Genomic DNA, 20,554 nt, shown 5'->3' with positions numbered 1-20,554 from the left:
GCCGCCTTACAGATCACTTCTAACTCCAGACTATTTATGAACAAGTTAAAAAGCAGAGGTTCCCAAACTGATTTTTGGAAGAACCCACATCTTACATCCCTCTGTTGTAAGAACTATCCATTCCTGCTCTCTGCTTCTTGCTCTTCAAGCAGTTACTGATCCATAACTGCTAAGCTCACTTAGGAATCTTTGTTAAGAGACTGTATAGAAAGCATATTGAGAGTCTTAAGTATACATGCTGTACGTGTGCTTATTGACATTCTCAAATAACTCTTAAGAGGCTGGTTAGATGGGTCTTATTCTTGCAGAAGCCATGCTGGAATTGCCCAGTGTATTAATTTAGTAGATGTTTGGTCCCTGTGTTCTAGATGATGAATTACCGTATTTTTCGCACCATTGGACACACCGGACAATAGGACGCACTTTGTTTTAGAGGGGGGAGAACAAGGGAAAAAAATCTCCCCCTCTCTGCCCAGCGCCCCTTCAGTGAAGCGGCAGGAGGCGCTGCACAGAGAGGGGGAGAACTTTCCCCCTCTTGTTTTCCTGCTCTAAAACAAGGTGTCGTTTAAGGTGCGTTCAGGCGGCTACCTTGGAAGCCTGGAGAGCGAGAGGGGTCGGTGTGCACTGACCCCTCTCGCTCTCCAGGCTTCAGGTTCCTTTCGACCTGCTCTTTGGGGCTGGGGGGGGAAGCCCACCACCAGCCCCAAAGAGCAGGTCAGGGAGCAGCGGAAAGGCGCAGCGGAGAGGCTCCTGCCATAGCCACGCATCACCTCTCAGCCAGGAGAGCGCGCGCGGGGCTAAAGCAGCCTCCCGCGACCCTCTCCCAGCTGGAGAGGTGACGCGCAGCTATGGCACAGGTGACGCGCAGCTATGGCAGGTGCGTGTCACCTCTCCAGCTGGGAGAGGGTCGCGGGAGGCTGCTTTAGCCCCGCGCGCGCTCTCCCGGCTGGGGAGGTGATGCGCTGCTATAGAGGCTCCTGCCATAGCTGCGTGTCACCTCTCCAGCTGGGAGAGGGTCGCGGGAGGCTGCTTTAGCCCCGCGCGCGCTCTCCCGGCTGGAGAGGTGAAGCGCAGCTATGGCAGGAGCCTCTATAGCAGCGCGTCACCTCCCCAGCCGGGAGAGCGCGCGCGGGGCTAAAGCAGCCTCCCGCGACCCTCTCCCAGCTGGAGAGGTGACACGCAGCTATGGCAGGAGCCTCTATAGCAGCGCGTCACCTCCCCAGCCGGGAGAGCGCACGCGGGGTGCTTCTTTAGCCCCGCGTGCGCTCTCCCGGCTGGAGAGGTGACGTGGGGCTGTAGAGGCTCCTGCCATAGCTGCGTTTCACCTCTGCAGCCGGGAGAGGGTCGCGGGGCTACGGCGTCTTCGCTCCATAGGACGCACACACATTTCCCCTTCATTTTTGAAGGGGAAAAAGTGTGTCCTATAGAGCGAAAAATACGGTATATGAAAAAATAAATGCATGTATTCTGCACCTCTAACCTGGCAGATTAGGGAAATATAAAGTATGCAACCATTATTTGAGAAGTAATGGCCACCATGTGATTGTAATAGTATGCACTGGTTATAGGAGATGGGGAATTAATGCCAGCAAGTGGGATGAATGATGAATCTGAGCTGAAACTTTTAACATCTGATTTCACAGAACTTTGCTCACAAGCACATTACATTAGAAAGACAAGACTACAGTTATCAAAATATGACTTCCGTATATATACGTGCTTTGATTTGTAAAACAAATTAATGAATGTGACAGTCTACTAAGACCCATACCAAATCGTGCCATTTGAGAACTGCTGGTCTAAGTGGAGATCTACTCTATTTTTCACACACTCTCTCTACTCATTTTACCCTCATTAAGTTAACATTTCAGATTGAAAAAGATATTTGTGGTTTCTCTGGCTTTTACCATGATGGAAAAGATGGAATCTTTATTCATCTTTAAGATTCAGATGCTCTTCCAAACCTGTGAAAGACTGAATGAATTGTGTTAGCTGTGATTCTGCCTATCATGGAAGACCAGAATGAAGAGCTCTATGCTACTGTCTCCATCAATAATAGATTCAATACAGCACCCACTCAGTTGATTCCACAAAGGCCCCTTGATCAAATATTTATCACTTTTCCAGCGGTTTGTACAGTTAAACAATAATTTGGCAGTGTGTTTGAGTATAAATGGACTGCGCCTTAAATGTCACACATTGGAGAGCTCCAGTGTAATTAATTAGCATTAGCAGTTAGTAATAGCCTTTACAATAAAAAAAATGTAGACTTCAGGAAAGCAACAGAATAATCCAAAAGCTTTCCTTGGAGTTGCAGAAGATTTCTGGGTTGTCGTCTTGCCTCCAAAGAACACAAAATATCAGTGTTGTAAAGCCTAGTCTATTTGTTGTTTTAAATCAATTGGCATTGGAATTTAATTTTTTTATAGTAATTTGGAATGTGCTTTCCATTAGAAGAGTGCAAATATTCAAATAAAGTGGAAACAAATAAAAATAGTATGTGCCTGAGGACTTTCAGCTGGCACCCATCTCAGAAGCCTGTGGCTGTGTTCATGGGGACAGCTAATACAGCAGCTTATATGTGCCTGAAATTAGTACATAAAACAAGAACTGCCTGGAATCTAGCCATTAACTTGTGGCAGACCTGTCACCATGAAAGGAGCACTACTCTTGTCAATGGTTAGACAGGGAAGAGAGTTGTGCCCTCCAAATACCCTCGCAGCAGCTCTGGCTGTTCAGGGCCAAACGAGATGTGACATTGGGAAGTGTGTCATTGGATCTCCTGCAATTATTATTATTTTTAAGTTTAAAGGTCACCTGATCAGGACTGCAGCACCAGGAGGGGTATGTAACACATTATTCTATGCCACTTTTCTGATTAAAATCACAACACTCCAAAGCTACTATTTGCCATGTAGGGCAAAACATGCAAGTATTTACAGCGCTAGTAAGTCAGCATTTGCCCTGTAGAGAGAAAAATACCACAAGGGCACCTGTGTGGCAAGTAGCTTTGTGGGACTATTTTCATCAGAGGAGAGGGAGAAATATTCCCCGCCCCAAAGGCTGAGCATTTGCAGTGTGCCCCTCCATTAAGCCCGATGGATATTATTCTTCAGAAGTGCTTAGGAGAATGTCTTTCTTCCACGATAAGCAGTGTTATTCCACTCATATTTCAAGTGTTCATATGTGTGCCTCCAGCAATATAAGTACCAGACAGATTTTTTAACTTGAAGAGCGTTACACCTTGTCTTCCTTCCCCCATTGCTTTCCTCCTCAGTCAGTTCTTAGGCAAAGGGTTGACTTCCTATTCTAAGCACCCAGCAACAGATTTAAAGATTTAACAGACTTGCCTGGCTGTCAAAATCAGCACTTACTCTAGAACTCAATTCTATATATAGACCCGTTCTACAGTTATATGTGCAAACTCGTGACAGCAGTTTGAGGTTTTTTCTACAATCAAGTGACATATAAATTTTGTGAAATAAATAATAAATAAAAAAATAAATATACGGTACACTTCTCAGAAAGAGGACTCTTTCATCTCCATGCCTCCCAAATTTTGGAAAAGGTATGTTCTCGTGACACTTCTATACCACTTCACATTTTGAGGTACCTCCACATGGCAGCAAACACATGCAAGTTGACTCTAGTTGTCAGATCTCTGCTAATGGAGGTCAATTAAAAACTGGCAATACCTTAGAGCAAAGGTTTGATCAGAGCAGTCTCCAGGTTTGAGGGGACCCTCAGCATGGGTCTCCCTATGTCAAACATCAGTGGGTGACCGTGCTTCTATTCATTTCCACCATGACATAGTGGCAGATGGGAAGGCATATAAATGAGAGGACAATGACTGCACTCCTCTAAAGAGCATAAGGCAAGCTGCCATTATCATCACCCACAATGCCCTGCAGTGAAATAGCATTATGGTGGGCAACTTTGAGCAATTGCAGTAGGGGCTGACTGGAAAACAAGGCCTGGGTCAGCAGACATCAGCCTCAGCAATGGTCCAAACATGCCACCAGGTGACATCAGCCTTGGGTATGATATTGTGGCCTATTAGATCTCTTCCACTTTTATGAAACAAAGCAAAAAGCAACATGCTTACTAAACACATACATGGATACCATAATTCTACCACACCCCTCCCGTGCTCTATAAGCAAGGCATACTGGCAAACCCAGTAAAATAACATGCAATTCAACAAGAAGAAAATAATACTCCTTGCATATTTGTCCTCTTTAATTCATCTCCATCAGAAATCCTTATCAGGAAAAGAAATTAACACTCCTTTCTATTAAATTTTAAGCCCGAGAAACAAAAATATTCAGCAAATATCAGCCTCATTAATTTTTTTATGAGAAACTAACTTTGTATATGACACTGTGCACTCTTTTCAGCTGAACATCTGCTTTGCAATGTCCTCAATAATGGAAGACGGCAATCAAGGGCGAACAGCCAATAGGGTGCAACTCTGCCCCGAAATCCAAGCCCATGTGCAAGCCTCATATATTCTTCATGTTGCCAATGACAATGTTGTAGTTATCTTAATGTCACTGAAAATCTCCCCCTCAGTTGTTTGCATGCTACAGGTTAAGGATGAAAGTCCAATGAATTAGGCAAAACATGTAGAGCAAAAACATTGGCAAAAAGATACATACTCTTCCTCCCCAAGAACTGAAGGGCTTCATATTGGTACAATGAATGTTGGAGTTGGGGAAAGGGTTGCAGATTGTGCCTGACTAATACAGTCATCGCAGTTGTAATGGAAAGGAGAGACTGAAGGGAAACATGAGCCAATTCAAGCATAAGCCTTCAGTTCTTGACTTAATAACTGATTTGTAAAACACATACAACAGTGCGTATACAATGATTAAACATATTTCCTTTTTTCAAAAGCAAAAAACCAAGACTCCTGTGTCCTCATGTGTCCAAACTATTAGGCTACATTAGCAGTCAGGTCATACTGCAACTGGCTCACACACAAATAACTGCTTATGCAAGCTACTCATGCAAACAATGCTCTGTGGGAGTCTGGGACTCGCAAGCGATCATGGCCGTGCTGTAGTAAGTCACAGACTCACGGAAGAGGAATCGTAATCACACAAAAGTTTCCTTTTTTAATACCACACTGCTCATGTCTTACTCGGCTACAAGTGATCACCAAAGAAGCTCATGTGAATAGGCTACTTGCACAAGTTTTAATTTTAATTTTTTAATTAGTTTTAAAATACACAACACTGATCTGCAACCAACGAACTTGCCCAACCCACATAAACCAGTTGCTAGTATTAAGGTGATAATTATGTTATTCTTTCCTTTCCCCTCCCAACAGTAATGCAACATAATGTGTAAGTACAGTCCAGGAGACTCCAGAGGTGATTCAGTCTGTCTATACAGATGATCAGGAGCACAAGTATATATAGAATCCTGAAGATCATATTTGTAAAGATGCAGGTGGCAGAGTGTTTTTCAACCCTGTGCTATTGCATTTCCACCATATGGCATAAAACCTTTTGTCCCCTGACCCAGTTGCTTATTTCTACTATGGCTATATGCTAGACACCATTGCCACCACTTACAAAAACCTTAGTAAGTCCTTCATTCTAATGTCCTCATTTAGCGCTGTGGTCTAAACCACCAAGCCTCTTAGGCTTGCCAACTAGGTGGTTTGAATCCACGCAACGGGGTAAGCTCCCATTGCTCTGTCCCAGCTCCTGCCAACATAGCAGTTCAGAAGCATGCCAGTGCAAGTAGATAAACAGGTACTGCTGTGGTGGGAAGGTGAACAGTGTTCCTGTGCGCTTTGGCACTCGTCATAGAAGAAGAAGAGTTTGGATTTGATATCCCGCCTTTCACTCCCTTTAAGGAGTCTCAAAGCGGCTAACATTCTCCTTTCCCTTCCTCCCCCACAACAAACACTCTGTGGGGTGAGTGGGGCTGAGAGACTTCAAAGAAGTGTGACTGGCCCAAGGTCACCCAGCAGTTGCATGTGGAGGAGCGGAGACTCAAACCCGGTTCACCAGATTACGAGTCCACTGCTCTTAACCACTACACCACACTGGCTCTCATAGTCATAGTCCTCTGAGCGCCAGCAGCAGTTTAGTCATGCTGGCCACATGACCCAGAAAGCTGTCTATGGACAAACGCCATCTCCCTCATCCTGAAGCAAGATGAGCGCCACAACCCACAGTTGCCTTTGACTGGACTTAACTGTCCAGGAGTCCTTTACCTTTTACCTTTACCAATACGGATAACGAGGATAGTAGCACTGTAATGTCTATTGGTTCATGTAGTAATTTAGCATTTCAGCATGCACTGTCCTCACAAACTGTATCATGTACAATTTTTTTAAAAGTACCTTTATAGCCTGCTTTTTTCCACTGTGGAACTTGGTTATGAGTAGTTAATGAAAAGATTTAGCCAACTCCAACAATATATGACCTGGTTCAGTAGTAATGACCTATAATGCCAGTTCAACTACACAGAGATCTTTTCCAGTCCTGAGTGCCTTAACCAGAGAAGCTGGGGACAGAACACAATGTCTCTGTAATATTAATCATGTGATGCCATTCAGTCTACATCAAACCTGCTCAGTCAGGTTTGAAAACTCAATGTACAGTTCTTCATTGCAATCCTATACCGTTCTGCTCAGAAGCAAGCCCTACTGAATTCAATGGGACACTCCATGGTAAATATGCATAAAATTGCAGCCTTGGCAAAATTAGCCTGTGTCATCTGTAGCTCTAAAATGGCATAGATTATTCAATCAATTCTAAAAAGCCACACTTACCTTTCTTGAACTTATGTACCGGAAGCTTCTTAAGCTGATCTTTTTGAAGCCGATTCCTTCTTGCTCTGTGTCTGTCCTGGACAAATTTTGTGATCTTGAAAGAGACAGAAATAGAAGACGGAAACTTTTAAGAGTAATACACCACACAACTCAAGTCTCCTTTCATTCTGAGAACAGTTGTTCAAAAGAAGAAAGACAAAATCAGCCACACAGAAAACATGACACAATAGTGGGAATGAAAAACCTATGTACGTATCCTTATCCTGCACACCAACACCTCCACAAGGTTATATTGCTTCATCTCTGAAGTCATCATAGTCGCCACTACTCAAGGCTACTATAAGACCAAAGCAGCTCTAGTATAGCTATTGGACAAGTGACAAGCTCTAAAGAAGTCTACCTAGTGCATTTAGAAGAACCAACAGGGTCACGCTCCCCAGTCTCCCTCCTACCATCAGGCGACCAAAGCAATCTCTGGACCAAACCCAGGCTTGAAACCTGATTGACACAGATCTACACAATCACTATAATTTGAGAGTTCTGGGGTTGTACAGCAACCATCTGCTCAAGCACCTTGCCTAGTGAATGGTTCCTACCCACTAGCCAAGCTGTTACAATCTTTTATGCCCAGGGATGACTTTTTCCAGGAGTGTTTGCACTCCTACCTCCTTTAATGCAGATGGGACTGACCCGCCTCCCTCAAAACAAAGCATTTATTTCTTGAACCAAGCTGGTCAGCTCTTACCTACACAATGTCATGTAGGAAAGATCTAACTTTGCCCATATCCTCAGGCCTCAACAAAATAATCCATCAGAACCAGATGCTCTGTGGATAAATCACAGACTGAACTGCCTCAATAGTGGCTTCCAGGCTGCGGCTGATGTGAGCAATTCCACCCTCAAAGTGCATATCCTATGAGGAGTCTTTCACTTCTTCTGCTGGGTCAAAATGCTGGTGTTGTGTAGTGGTTACAATGTCAAACTAAGACCTGAGAAAGCAAGTTTCAAATCTCCACTAGGCTATCTGGGTGACGTTCAGCAACTCACTCTCAGCCTAACTTACATCACAGGGTTGTTGTGGGGATTAAAAGGGGTGGGGGGGAGAAACCATGTACAACACCTTGAGCTCCCTAGATAAAATGGTGGGATAGAAATGCAATTTTTTTTTAAAAAAAAAAAAAAAGAGGAAGGACCTAAAGGACCTATGAAGATGAAATGGGAATAGAAAAATAATAACCCTTCACCCTCATCACTGCCACAGAGCAGGTTCAATAAACAGCTCTCACCTGTGTTCCATCAGATTCATTGCAAGTTTGTATTCAAGCCATCTCCCCATCTGCTGTATAGCCTTTAGCTATGGTTGCAGGAAAATAGAGCCACTGTGCTGTGGCTAGATGCGACAAATGACTCTGTTGCTCCCATGTGCTTAGAGTTGCTATGCGCTGAGTTTTTAAGTGGCTACTTATAGTGAAAATGAGAATGTGCACCCATCCTTTGTGGAAAGATGCCAAAGAGGAGGCTGGGAAACTGCCCTTCTCTGCTACATCTCATGCTCTGGGCTCAGCTGTGGCCGTGGAAAAAGGTTGAGAGATGGAGCCTGCATATTCTTTACTGAAAGTTCAACCCTGGGTTTATCATCTTTGGGTATCACCTCCTCTTGCTTTGCCTCTTTTCTATGATTCAGACTGATACGTACATTAGAGAAACTAGACATAGTACATAGCTGTGTATTCCACAGAAAAATTCTCCAGAGGTTTGCAATTCAGTGTCTTCCTTTAATTGCACATACAGTAAGCCTATCAAAGGCAGCATCCCCAGGGATACAATTGTTTTTAAATAACATGTGGTACTTCTTCCCTAGGGAGTTTGAATTCCATTGTATTTGACCAGTTGTCTCCTAGCAGCTCTATTCTATGTTCTATGGTGTTACCCTTTGAGGTCAGCATTGTTTCTGGTTGTTGTTCTTTAATGTATGATAGAAGAACTGAAAGTGTAATTTCTAAGGTAAAAACATCTTTGTCCATTCAACTTCAGATGGCCAGCTCTGCTTCAAGAAATCCCCAGAAAGCTGAGGATTGTGTTTAACGCTTACATCCAGTACACTCCCACCACTGGTTTGGGAAGTGGTGTACACATGACGTTAGCCACAATCCAAATCTATCCTGCTGTTTCTTATTAAATACTGCATTTTGATGTGTGTTTTTCCCAAACCAGCTTTGATCTGACTTGGAAAAAAGAATGACCTAGCTGCATTTTAAGTGAGTAAATGAGTACACAGCCTACTTTTTTCCTTCTATAAATTTGAAAAAAAGTAACTATGACATTGTAAATTCAAAAAAAGAAGATCTAAAGTGTGTTCCTTTGTACAAGCAGATGTTTCCCCCCAATGAAATGAACAAGAACCCATGCATGGGCTAAATATATGTGTGAGCATCTGCACTCACATAATTCTCTTAACTGGGGATATGTTGTTTAGGCTTTTTAAAAACCAATTTGTTTCTAGCATTTCGCTGTTATTCTGGCATTAATTTCTAAGCTACCTCAGCAAGGCTAAAAAGGCAAGGATTTTCTCCATTGTTTTTAAAATAAAGGCATAACATGAGCATCTAACAAGAGCTGCAAGCACTTTAGGGACCACATGCAGCTTCTTTGGAAATTCACTTTTGATGAAGGACAATTAGGAGAGTTGTAAAGGTTCCTTCTTTTTTTCAAAATTATATACAAGGAAAACACTGAACCTGCAAGAAATCAATCTAATTAAAGCTGCTGTGTCTTCAACATAACAGCAGAAAAAATCACTGGGTATAGCCTAAAACATGGTATCTTCAAAGAATTTTATTAAAAAAAAAGTTAGGTCTAAAACGAGTAAAAGAGTTTTGTCTCTGGAGCATCTGCTGTCATCTCATCCATGAAACTTGCAAATCAAGCATGGCATCAAAGTAACATGCTTGTGTCAACTGTGATGCAGAAAACTATCAATTTCACCTGTAGCATAAAATATACAACTCCAACTGGCCTTATGGAGGGATTGCCTCAGCAGTCAGATCTGCTTTGTCTCTTTTCTGTCCTCCCTCAGCAGCGATGTCAATGGATGGGCAGGTAGGTATAGTTTGGGGGGAAATTCCTCGCAGGCCAAAGTGCACCCACTGATTGGTCATGACAGGCCCATGTACTGGAGGTTCTCCAATTCTAACAATCCCTAAGTTCTAGAAGCTCACATGTCCTTGTTGTTCTGGGTTTGTAATTCTTTAAAATTTTAATTTACCAATGTATGAACTTCCTCCAACCCCCAAGTAAATCATTACTTTATTCTGGAGCAGCACTGTTTCACTTCCAAACTGATAAGCACTGAGTGGTGGGAGTGACAGCTTTGAATTTTGAGAAAGGCACCATTTACACTTTCAGTAAGAAGGAAAGAAGGGCATGCACTTTTGATCTCTTGTGGGCACCGAAGTAGATGCATTCAAAGAACCTCCAGACCCACACCAGCTTCCCTTTTCATATCAAGAGATGCAGAACTTCATGTTCGCAGCTCGTTGCATACATATGAATACCCATTCCCACAGAATCTGTCACTGAACTGGTGTATACATGTCGGGGATCTCAACTGGCGGACAGCTTCAAAGCCATTTTTACCGTATTTTTCGCACCATAGGACGCACCGGACAATAGGACGCACTTTGTTTTAGAGGGGGGGAGAACAAGAAAAAAAAATCTCCCCCTCTCTGCCCAGTGCCCCTTCAGTGAAGCGGCATGAGGCGCTGCACAGGCTCCTGCCATAGCCGCGCATCACCTCTCCAGCCAGGAGAGGGTCGCGGGAGGCTGCTTTAGCCCCACGGGCGCGCTCTCCCGGCTGGAGAGGTGACACGGGGCTGTAGAGGTTCCTGCCATAGCTGCGCATCACCTCTCCAGCCGGGAGAGGGTCGCGGGGCTATTGCGTCTTCGCTCCATAGGACGCACACACATTTCCCCTTCATTTTTGAAGGGGAAAAAGTGCGTCCTATAGAGCGAAAAATACGGTAGATATTTCTTAGGTATGTCTTAAGAGCTTTAGTGTGCACAACACCATAAAGTCTGATTTCATTTTTAAAAAGAAGAAGCACCCTATCAAGTAAGTCATAGGCTAAACGGATTCCAGCAATACAAAACAGTATGTTTATATCACTTGTGGAAGGGGAGCAGGAGAGAAGGTAATACTTACCATAAAAATAACAATAAGGATGAGACAGATTCCCACAATAATTAGAAATGGTATTAGGTAGTACTCCAAAGGCAGGCTGAACTCTGGGATTAACAAAATATGGCCTCTGTTAAAGGGGAAAAATTAAGAGGATTGATTATGAAATTCATGTTAAGGTAGCTGAATATAAATCACTCTTGCATATGTCCTATATCCACATTCTTCCCCCAACAAAACAGGTTGTATCACATTTTATTGAAGTATTTAAATATGAATCACACTTTACTGATTTAAAAATCCATATAAAGTTTGAAAAATCACTAGATAATAACAGTTCACAAACAACTAAAATAAAAGTAAATCTTTGCATACCCTTTCTCATAGGTGAATTCTTTAAGAGATTTAGCTGATGTTTCACCAATAAAGACAGATGGAATGTCAATCTTCTTTAAAACTTCAACTGTTCAAAGAGAGAGAACAGAAACTGAGAAAAGATGAGCAACAATATACAGTTTATGAGTGCTGTATGCTACTATATATGGGGATAATACTAGTGACAATTGGTGAATATAAGCAAACCACTGTGCAAAGGCACTTTTAATAAAATAATTGTTCAGGTACTTTTTGCATGGGTGTGCTGTGAAAAATCCATTTCCTTCAATAGTATTTCACATGGACACAGTAACATGTAAATGCTCCTTACCCTTCATGACCATATAATAAGAATGCATGTCCCCTCTGTTGTCTGGAATATCCTAGCAATAGCCTGCATACAACTGTGCCTTGCAGTGGGTAATGAACACCCCGGTGCAATTGCTTCTGCGTGAACAGCCACAATAGGAAAGAACTTTCTGGTGGTGTGCAAGTAGGTACAGTAATTTCTGACCTTGATCAAAAGTGACTCCAAGTGTGATGGGAGATGCAGCAGGGAGGGGCTGCACAACAAACATGTCTCTCATGTTTCCTACTCCTCACCACCTCTGTTACGTGTGAAATAGTGTGCTTTCATAACTTGCAAAAAGCTCTAATGTCATGTGAAAATGCAAGTCTGCTGCTCACAACTGCTTTTCTTGTTCCTATGCAGCCATTTTCCAATCACTTACAAAACCACATTTTAGGAATGCAAGATCTGATGACGTGATACACCAAAAGCAGAGTTACAATCTAAGACAATCTTGTTCGTCCCTTGCTTCAATACTTCCAAATACGAACACAGTTGGGAGTGGTCATAAGAAATTTTGGAGCAAGGTGTCCAGTGATACTCAACTCTTAATTCTCTGTAACATCCGAACTGGAAATGGCTGCCCAATACTGGACTGGTGTCTGGATGCAGTGGTAGGCTGAATGAGTCTGAATCCTGGCAAGACGGAGGTTCTGTGGGCAAGTGGTTCCCAGGTTTCTAAGATTTGCTCATTTTATTATGTCCGTTACAGGCTATGCTAGTATGCCCTCTAGTGGTATTGCTAGTTGACTTACACCCAGCTGTATGTACCTGCTCTGCAAGCTCATGGGCTTATAAGAGCAAAAGTATTGATCACTGCATAATGAAAGAGCATTAAATCTCCATTTATAGCAGTGTGTCAGGGTGTGAGAGGTTCTAGTATTTGACAGAACCCCAGTTACAAGGATTATTGTTGGAAATGTGGGTGTCCTTCATGACCTTCACTAAAGCAAAACAGAACTGACATTCCAGGCCTAAAAGTTTTAGCAGCATTTTTTTTATGCATCTGCTGGAGCACTTTGGCTATGTAAAATGCTTGGTATTTGGCTTTGACAAGTTACTGTCTCTGAACTGGCCTTCCTACGGTAGAAGCTGGATTCCACATTTTACACATTTGTACTCTACAACCACCAGTACTTTCAAGAAATTCATGTCAATTAGTTCCCTTCACCCCCTATTGAATTTTATTGCGATTTAAAAAACACACTCTGAGAACAAAACAAAAAAAGCTTTAAAAACATGAAAGGAGGAAAATAAGTTATGGAAAATGGCTCTCAGGAGAACACAGCACTATAAAGCGTATTGCAACAAAAATAGTATGTATTTTAGATACATATCTATCTATCGATCTATCTATCTATCTATCTATCTATCTATCTTTGGCATTTATATACCACCCAGTCTATTATGCCCTCTTGTCATACTGTTATATCTTGATCACCTTTACTGATTTCAGTCCTTTTTAAGGAGGAGGGCTAAACGTCTGACAGGCTTACAATCTTCAAAACATTAGCAGGACCGAAAATGTTACTTCCAACTGGCTGAGTTGGAAGTAAATGAATTTTCATTTGAATTGTACACATTCTGAAGCTTCTGTTTTTGATTGTTGCAAAGAGTGGGAGAATGTCATCAAGCAAGATACCTGTACTTACTGTCTTGAGATCCCATGCTAATGAGGTCATCGGAATCAACATTGTGAACTATGGCTGCCTTATAGCCAGCTCTTTGTGCGTTCAGAACCTGTGAGCCAAACAAAATGCCTTTCAACAAAAAAACTGCACAGAACTGAGAAATTAACTCAGAACATTTTGTGCATAAGAACATTAGCAAATATTAAAGAGATTAGCAAGTCCCCTTTCATTCATGCAGCATTCAAACTGCCACACAAAATATATCCATATATACACCTTCCCTTCTCCCATTTTATCATCACTACAAGCTTGTGAAATAGGTAAGTTGGCCTGAAAGATAGCAACAGGCTCAAGATCGCCCAGTGAGTTTCATGAGTAAGTAGGGAATTTGAACTCTGGTCTCAGTCCAGCATTCTAATCACACCGCCACACCGGAAGTATACTGTCCCTTGTGCACTAGTTGGTCTCTAAGGTGCTACTGGAAGGAATTTTTTTATTTTGTTCCAACTATGGCAGACCAACACGGCTACCTACCGGTAACTGGAACCGTTAATAATGTAAACTATTCAGTCATACTGAATAGTGCATTTCCAACTGAAGTTGACTAAGTATATAGTTTATATATCAATTTGTTAACTCTGTAGAATACTTCCAGGAACTTCGTGAGGTATGTTACACTGTCAACAGAATTTGGTGTCCTACTTTTATACTACTGCACTAAAAATAGCTAACAGTGATCCTAGTAACAGTCTGCTTCTGCATAATCATGCAAAAACGTTAGGCTTGATCACATTCTTCTGTTAAGAGCTTTCCACTGGTGGAGGAAGGGAGGGGGAACTCCCTAATTTAATCACAGGCATAACCAAATAAAATAAGCTGGTTAAAACATAAGCGTAACCAAACTATGGCTTAGCAAAATTGTGTCAGGGTTCCTGGAGTCACCAATGAGTTCTTCCCACAGTTCACCTGCTGCTCCAAGCTAAGCTACAGTTTAATTTGGCGTGTCATCCATACCCAGGCTCATGGTTTGTCTCCTTCAGACAAGCCATGAGTCCTGGCTCGGACAACATACTAAGTCAAAGCATGGCTTAGCCTACAGCAGTGTAGCAGGTCCAGGGGAAGTGCAAAATAGCTGTAATTTCTTCCTTGGAAGCTTGCACATTCATGTCAAACCTCACACTCTCAAACTGTAGGTTATTTCCTCCTCTTTCATGTGCACAGTGATAAATCCCTCCTCAAAATCTAGTCCTAAATTTTCATCACATGTGGTGATCTGAATTAGAACTATAAGGGTTCAATGTAGCAGCATAGTAAAATTTTAAAAAATAATTGCAGTGTGTAATGCTCACTGTGCTAGAACAGAGCTCCCGGAAGGCAATGATGCTTTTAAATAATTTCTGTTTTCCTTTCAGGGTTTTACATTGCTCTCACAGCTCCAATGCATTATACTGCAAGTGCCAACTGATACCAAAGCTGACCCCAAATTCCATATCAAAACATGGCAGGCAATGCTGGTATGTTCAGTGAGGCTTGTGCCTCTAAGAGCAGAGGAATCTCTCTACACATGAAACCATCTCTCATTCTGAGCCACGGCCACATAATGTGTCTCCATCACATCCTGCAAAACAGGGCGAAATGTGTTCTGGATAAACCACCCGCTCTTACTCAGCAGTTATAGCGACGTCTCTCACAAGGACAACACAGGTTAAATATATGCTGTACAGAGCTGTGGCTTCTCTTGCAACACCCCCCCCAAAAAAAACCCAACCACAACCTAACTGGTCTAGGCTTATAGGCCAGCTAAGTCATGGGATGCTGAAGGTGCCCATTAAACACCAGTGCAAGGGGGGGGGAGAGAATGGCCCTGTTTCCACCCCCAACAGTATATTCTTATGGTAAGCATTTGATCCAGAGAGGAAAGATGCATCATGAGATTAGCACACTAACTTAATTTATACAGTAGTGGAAAACCTTTTCCAGCCACAGAACCACACTAACTTGTGGGCAGCCTTCTGGGGGGTATCACTTACCAGTAGCGGACAGGACCGGAGGCAAAAGTGGGCAATTTGTATCCCGCAATGCAAAAAGGCGGAGGTTTCTACACTCCAGCTCTACCACATTCACCATCACCTCTCTCCATCCAGGCAAACAAGATATATTTTCACAGTTGAAGACCAATTCAAGGCAGCCAAGGAGCAGAACATGTGAGGGGTGTGGTATGGGGAGTACAACCTGGGGAGACTCTATAGGCCCCCGACCTTGGGGTTCTGCACCTCTGCTATACCATAAATAAAGTATTAAGGTTCAGGGCTGGCAGCCTGCCCAAACCATGAAGCCTTTAGCATCATAAAGTACAGCGAAGGAAGCTTTCAGCAGTTTTCTGTGAACCCTAAGCAGCACTCCAAGGCTCCTGCTTCAATCTAGCTAGAGCAGAAACAGAAGCACTCTTGGTAGGGGCTGGGGATAAGATTGGAACACTTTGTTTCAAGTCCTCACAAGTAAATACATAAACACAAAACTGGACTGCTTAGATTTTGATGTCTAAACAACCATTTGATCTACCAGGCAGACATTCATGGATATTCATAACCTGCTGATCTACAAAAGAGGAAACACACACAAAAGGAGCCAGCAAAATATGCCGAAAACTCACAAGTTCACTTATTGTTTATTCAACTTAATTCCCAGATTTGTTTTCTGAATATTTCCTCTCAATAGATTGAAAGAGCTCTAAAAACAAAACTTTGTGGAAATGTGCCGCCTTTTAAAAAAACAAATCATGCAGGTTTTCCATTCAGGAATCAGAATTGATTGCAGTTGTTTTCAGTCCATTGTTTCAGTTATTAGACACACAACTTCAGGAGACTTTGTCCATGCCCAAGTTCTGTGTCATCCCCAATTGCCTGATACTTATTCTATTAGTGGATAATTTACAACCTGCCTGGGGCTCAGTAGGCATTTCTCAAGCACAAATAACCCAACTCTCCTGGCAACTGTGCTCTGCAAAGTCAATAGCATTTCTTTAGGCGTGGGCTGTCTAACTGGATCCATCAGTAGAATCTGTCCTACACTGGCGCCTCGTCTGTTGCAGTAGGTTAACCATACTGCACTTTTTACCACCAGGTCACAGCAATTATCTCCCCTAAAGGAAACTGGCATTTACATTCCTGCAGCTCTTGTTGCTACAGGCATCCAAATCCTTTGGGAGATGCATAGGTTACACTTCTGGATGCTGCACAGAGAAAACTGTCATCTGTTCCCACGGCTTGCTTTTCCACTGCAGCAAGAGATCAAATGAATGAGCTACAGGCAGTTCTCATTACTGCATTCAGCTGTGAAGTTTTGAGGCGAGATCTGTTCTATGCTGATGTCACAGGATCAGAAAACACACAAGATATGCTTTATACTTTTTCTGATTTGCGTACCACAGAAGATTTGAAGTTGAGCTAATTGTAGGATAAACTATTACAGGAATAGAATATATTATTCATTTTGTACAACACAGAATATTTTAACACAGCTATACAGAACACACAGGGTTAGATCAATCCTCCAGGCAAGACGGGCTCCTTTCCGCTGGATAATGGGAAATGTTGGATGCAACTCACTGGCCCCATTTGGGCAAGCAATCATACCTCAGCATAGTAAAGCTGAGATATTGGCAGAACTGGCACTTTTACAGGTGCCACATAGTACCTGCACTGCATCTATAAAAACTCAATCATTTAGTGGCAGCACTGACACTTTGGAACTCCCTGCCTATTGACCTTCACTGTATTATTTTCGGTGCCTGCTAAAGTCTATTCTATTGTAGTTTTAACTTTCTGTATGCTTTAAATTATGGTTGTAAATTTTGTAGTGGTCATTTTATTGTTGTAAACCACTCTGATGCTTTTTCTACAATCAAGTGGTATATAAATTTAGTGAAATAAATAAATATGAACATGCCTCACATAGCTTGGTGAGAAAGAGCTGGCACATTGGGACATCTCCATTAACTACAGCTTCCCATTAAGTCTGAACTAGGCATCAATGGGGAATGGTTTCCAAAAAAGATAGAAAATGAAGCCAACTTTAAAGCTTGGCTTAATATTCTGGATAGTTTAGAAGCCATTAACCATCAATAACCAGTTTTGGTGCAGCAGGAAACTATTCTTAACTAACACTTCCTGGCTCATGAGAATGGAAGAACAAATCAACTGTGTGAGTGTGCAAGGCTTGTTCAAATGTAGCTACTACTTAGTAAGTACTTTCAAAATCAATTAACAAGTTTTTTTTTGCCCAAGTAACTAGAACAGTACAGACAATGATAATAGAAGAGAAAAAATGTGCAGTGAGTCTATATGGGTTTTTTGCAACTAAGTTTATTTATACACATTGATTCTGTTTTAGGGAGATGTGCATGCACACCTTGGAAGACCACAGAAGGTTTTGGGTACTACGGTGTATGTAGTAGTACTATAATCCCAGAACACCTAGGTAATTTACCCAGGATTTTAAGCACTGAAAATTAAAAGGCAGTGGTGGGCCACAAGTTAGCCACTCCTGCTCAAGCCCAACATTTCAGGCTTTGATTTGACAATGCTGTTTTGCTTTCCTGCTCTCACTTCCAGAGGTGACATTAGCAATGCAGCATTATAGTATTCCGTCCCATCTAACAAAAGCAACCCTAAGGCTGTCAAAGCTCCTGCTGTAAAAATGCATGCCATTCCTTCATCTACTTGTGAAAATTTATTCCAAGATTGTTCCAGCTTCAAAGTGGCTTGCTCTTATAACAAAAATAAAAGAGTATGGGAATCAGAAACCTATTGAATAATGAATAGCATGACATAGTGTTAATGGTATTCAGCCCCAGAAGGGAAAGGATAATACTACACAAAACTAAAAGAAAGGGGGAAAGTTACTTTCCTGCGAGACATTTCTCTGCTGTCATTAAAGTAAGTTTTTGTAAATTAGCATCAGTCTTCTCCTAATACATTTCATGTATTGGAATTATAGCCACCAGTGTAGTACCTAATACAAAGTGTTTATTTCAGTTTAGATTATTTATAGAATACCGAGATGCTTTGGTTTTCCATTTTGCAACTGCAAGGATGGGCAGATGATAAAAAGGCAAAGTCTAAGAACATGAGAAGAGAAGAAGATCCACCCACTCTCAGCATCCGGTTCTCACCGTGCGCAACCAGATGCCTATGGGAAGCACACAAGCAGGACCAGGGTGCAAGAGCTCTCTAAGCATGAGTGCTCCCCAGCAACTGGTATTCAGAGGCAAACTGCCTTAAACTGTATTCAATGTGAACTAAGCAACAAAGTTTCATTCCATATACTGTATCTTAAAGTGGAATCTTAAAAAAAAGAAAAGTTGTGTTGAAATATCGTTTGCAATACACTAGCATAGCTCACTGATAGATAATGTTACATTTTATCTTTTATCCTAAACAGTGTTGTATACTGCCACACAATGGGATGCCCTTCAAGTGTTTCTGAATTTTAATCCCCATCATCCCTTACCATTGGCCATGCTGGCTGCAGCTGAGGGGAGTTGGGAAACCAGTATATGGAGGGTGCCTCGTTGGCTACAATAACATCCCTACAATGGCAGCATAACATCAGGTGACTTGGTTTTTAATCAGTGTATGCCAACATTAAGTCATTTAACTGGACTGCTAGGGGCACTCCACCCAAATATGGTACAGTGGTACATCGGGTTACATATGCTTCAGGTTACAGACTCCGCTAACCCAGAAATAGTACCTCGGGTTAAGAGCTTTGCTTCAGGATGAGAACAGAAATCGTGCTCCGGCGGCGTGGCAGCAGCGGGAGGCCCCATTAGCTAAACTGGTGCTTCAGGTTAAGAACAGTTTCAGGTTAAGAACGGACCTCCAGAACGAATTAAGTACTTAACCTGAGGTACCACTGTACTCTCGTTTTATTTTTTCCATTTGGGCATGCACAATTTTTCATTAGGTCCATTTTGTCAACTTTGTCCACAAAAAATAATAATGTAGCATTCCCACCCACCCTCAGATGAGGTGAAAAGCTATACAGCATTCAACAAAAACATTTTATATATTATATAAGAACCTATCCGGATCAGACAGGCATAAGAGGAAACCATTGTTTCCTGCTGCATCAGGGCTGGAGGATCTCTTTCAGTCCAAGGGCCACACTGCCTCATGAACAACTTCTAGGGGTCATATGCCAGTGGTGGGTGGAACCTGAACAACCAGATATAACTCTTTCCTATGTACAGTAGGCTACACCCCATGAAGTATGCCCTCATAAATGTGCTTCCAGGGAAATCATATGATCCTACCCTCTAATACAAGTCAACCTCCCCCAAACCCCTCCAGCACTGTCTTTACAGAACAAAAATGTGGAGTCCACAACAGCAACACTGATAACACTGATTTTGCTGAGGGTATCTGCATGCAATCTTTTTTATGACACAAACCACTTTTGAGGTTTTCTTACAATCAGGTGGTATATAAATCTTGTGAAATTAAGAAAAATAGAGCTGATCAAAGTAAAGCACAAAATGTTACACTTTAAATGACATTCAGAACATTAATCAATGATGCAGAAAATGACTAAAAGAATATTTGTGTAGAACCCAAGCAACTACCACAAGTGGTGAAAATTGGTAACACATTCCTAAAGAAATGTGTATGTATACACCAGATCTACACGATTCTTTTTAAAAGAACAAACTTAAAAGATTATTCTGAATCCTCAGAAACCCTATTCAGAATCCTTACATATGAGAAATTACCTACCTTTATATCAAAGTTGCAATCAAGTCTTCTGATTAATACAATGAATTCATGAGATGTGTTGTCCTTCAGAGGTGGAGGAGTTATGGGCTCACATGCATTCTCGGGTTTTGAATTTATTAGAAAACCCTGAAAGACATTTTCAAAAGCAAATCAATCAGTTCTCAGTCACAAAATGGCTGTATAAGTAGAAGCTACTTGCCTCATATCACTGAACTACAATGCAAGTTGTGAAAATTCTTAACACTGCAGCTAGTGAAAATAATTTTGACCAGATTGATACATGCAGCAGTGGTAGAGCAGACTATACTGTTTTAAGATGCTGGTGACAGCATCACATTTCCTAAATGCCCCTGTATTTAATTTAAAGACAATTCCTTTAACTAGAAAACTAGTATGGAGGGAACAATGTATTGTATGTTGGTTTTGTATCCACAAGTAGTTGGTTTTTCTCAGGTG

General features: G+C 41.9%; 1 protein-coding gene and 1 long non-coding RNA gene across 8 annotated transcripts in view; one reads left to right on the top strand and one right to left on the bottom strand.

Annotated features, from left to right (window-relative positions):
• The window catches only part of RNF13 (ring finger protein 13), a 50,753-nt gene that overhangs the window by 7,222 nt on the left and 22,977 nt on the right, over positions 1-20,554 (bottom strand). For 6 of the 7 annotated variants that reach the window (XM_083504423.1, XM_083504427.1, XM_083504424.1 and 3 more), the window contains 5 exons: positions 20,099-20,224; positions 13,344-13,431; positions 11,343-11,430; positions 10,992-11,097; positions 6,791-6,884 (listed from right to left, as the gene is read on the bottom strand). In XM_083504423.1, the coding sequence (XP_083360549.1) occupies positions 6,791-6,884; positions 10,992-11,097; positions 11,343-11,430; positions 13,344-13,431; positions 20,099-20,224 (502 nt within the window). Of the gene's footprint in view, positions 1-6,790; positions 6,885-10,991; positions 11,098-11,342; positions 11,431-13,333; positions 13,432-20,098; positions 20,225-20,554 lie in introns of all 7 variants that reach the window. The other variant, XM_083504428.1, reaches the window with a different exon arrangement.
• Positions 1,448-7,952, top strand: LOC310707562. Its single transcript, XR_014526582.1, has 2 exons — positions 1,448-5,812; positions 6,072-7,952. It is a non-coding gene; the product is annotated as an uncharacterized lncRNA (long non-coding RNA).

This window comes from Podarcis liolepis (genome assembly GCF_965112155.1).
Source record: "Podarcis liolepis genome assembly, chromosome: 5".
Lineage (NCBI taxonomy): Eukaryota > Metazoa > Chordata > Lepidosauria > Squamata > Lacertidae > Podarcis > Podarcis liolepis.
The sequence above is the reverse complement of the archived record's forward strand: the minus strand, read 5'-3'. Positions and strand labels throughout refer to the sequence as shown.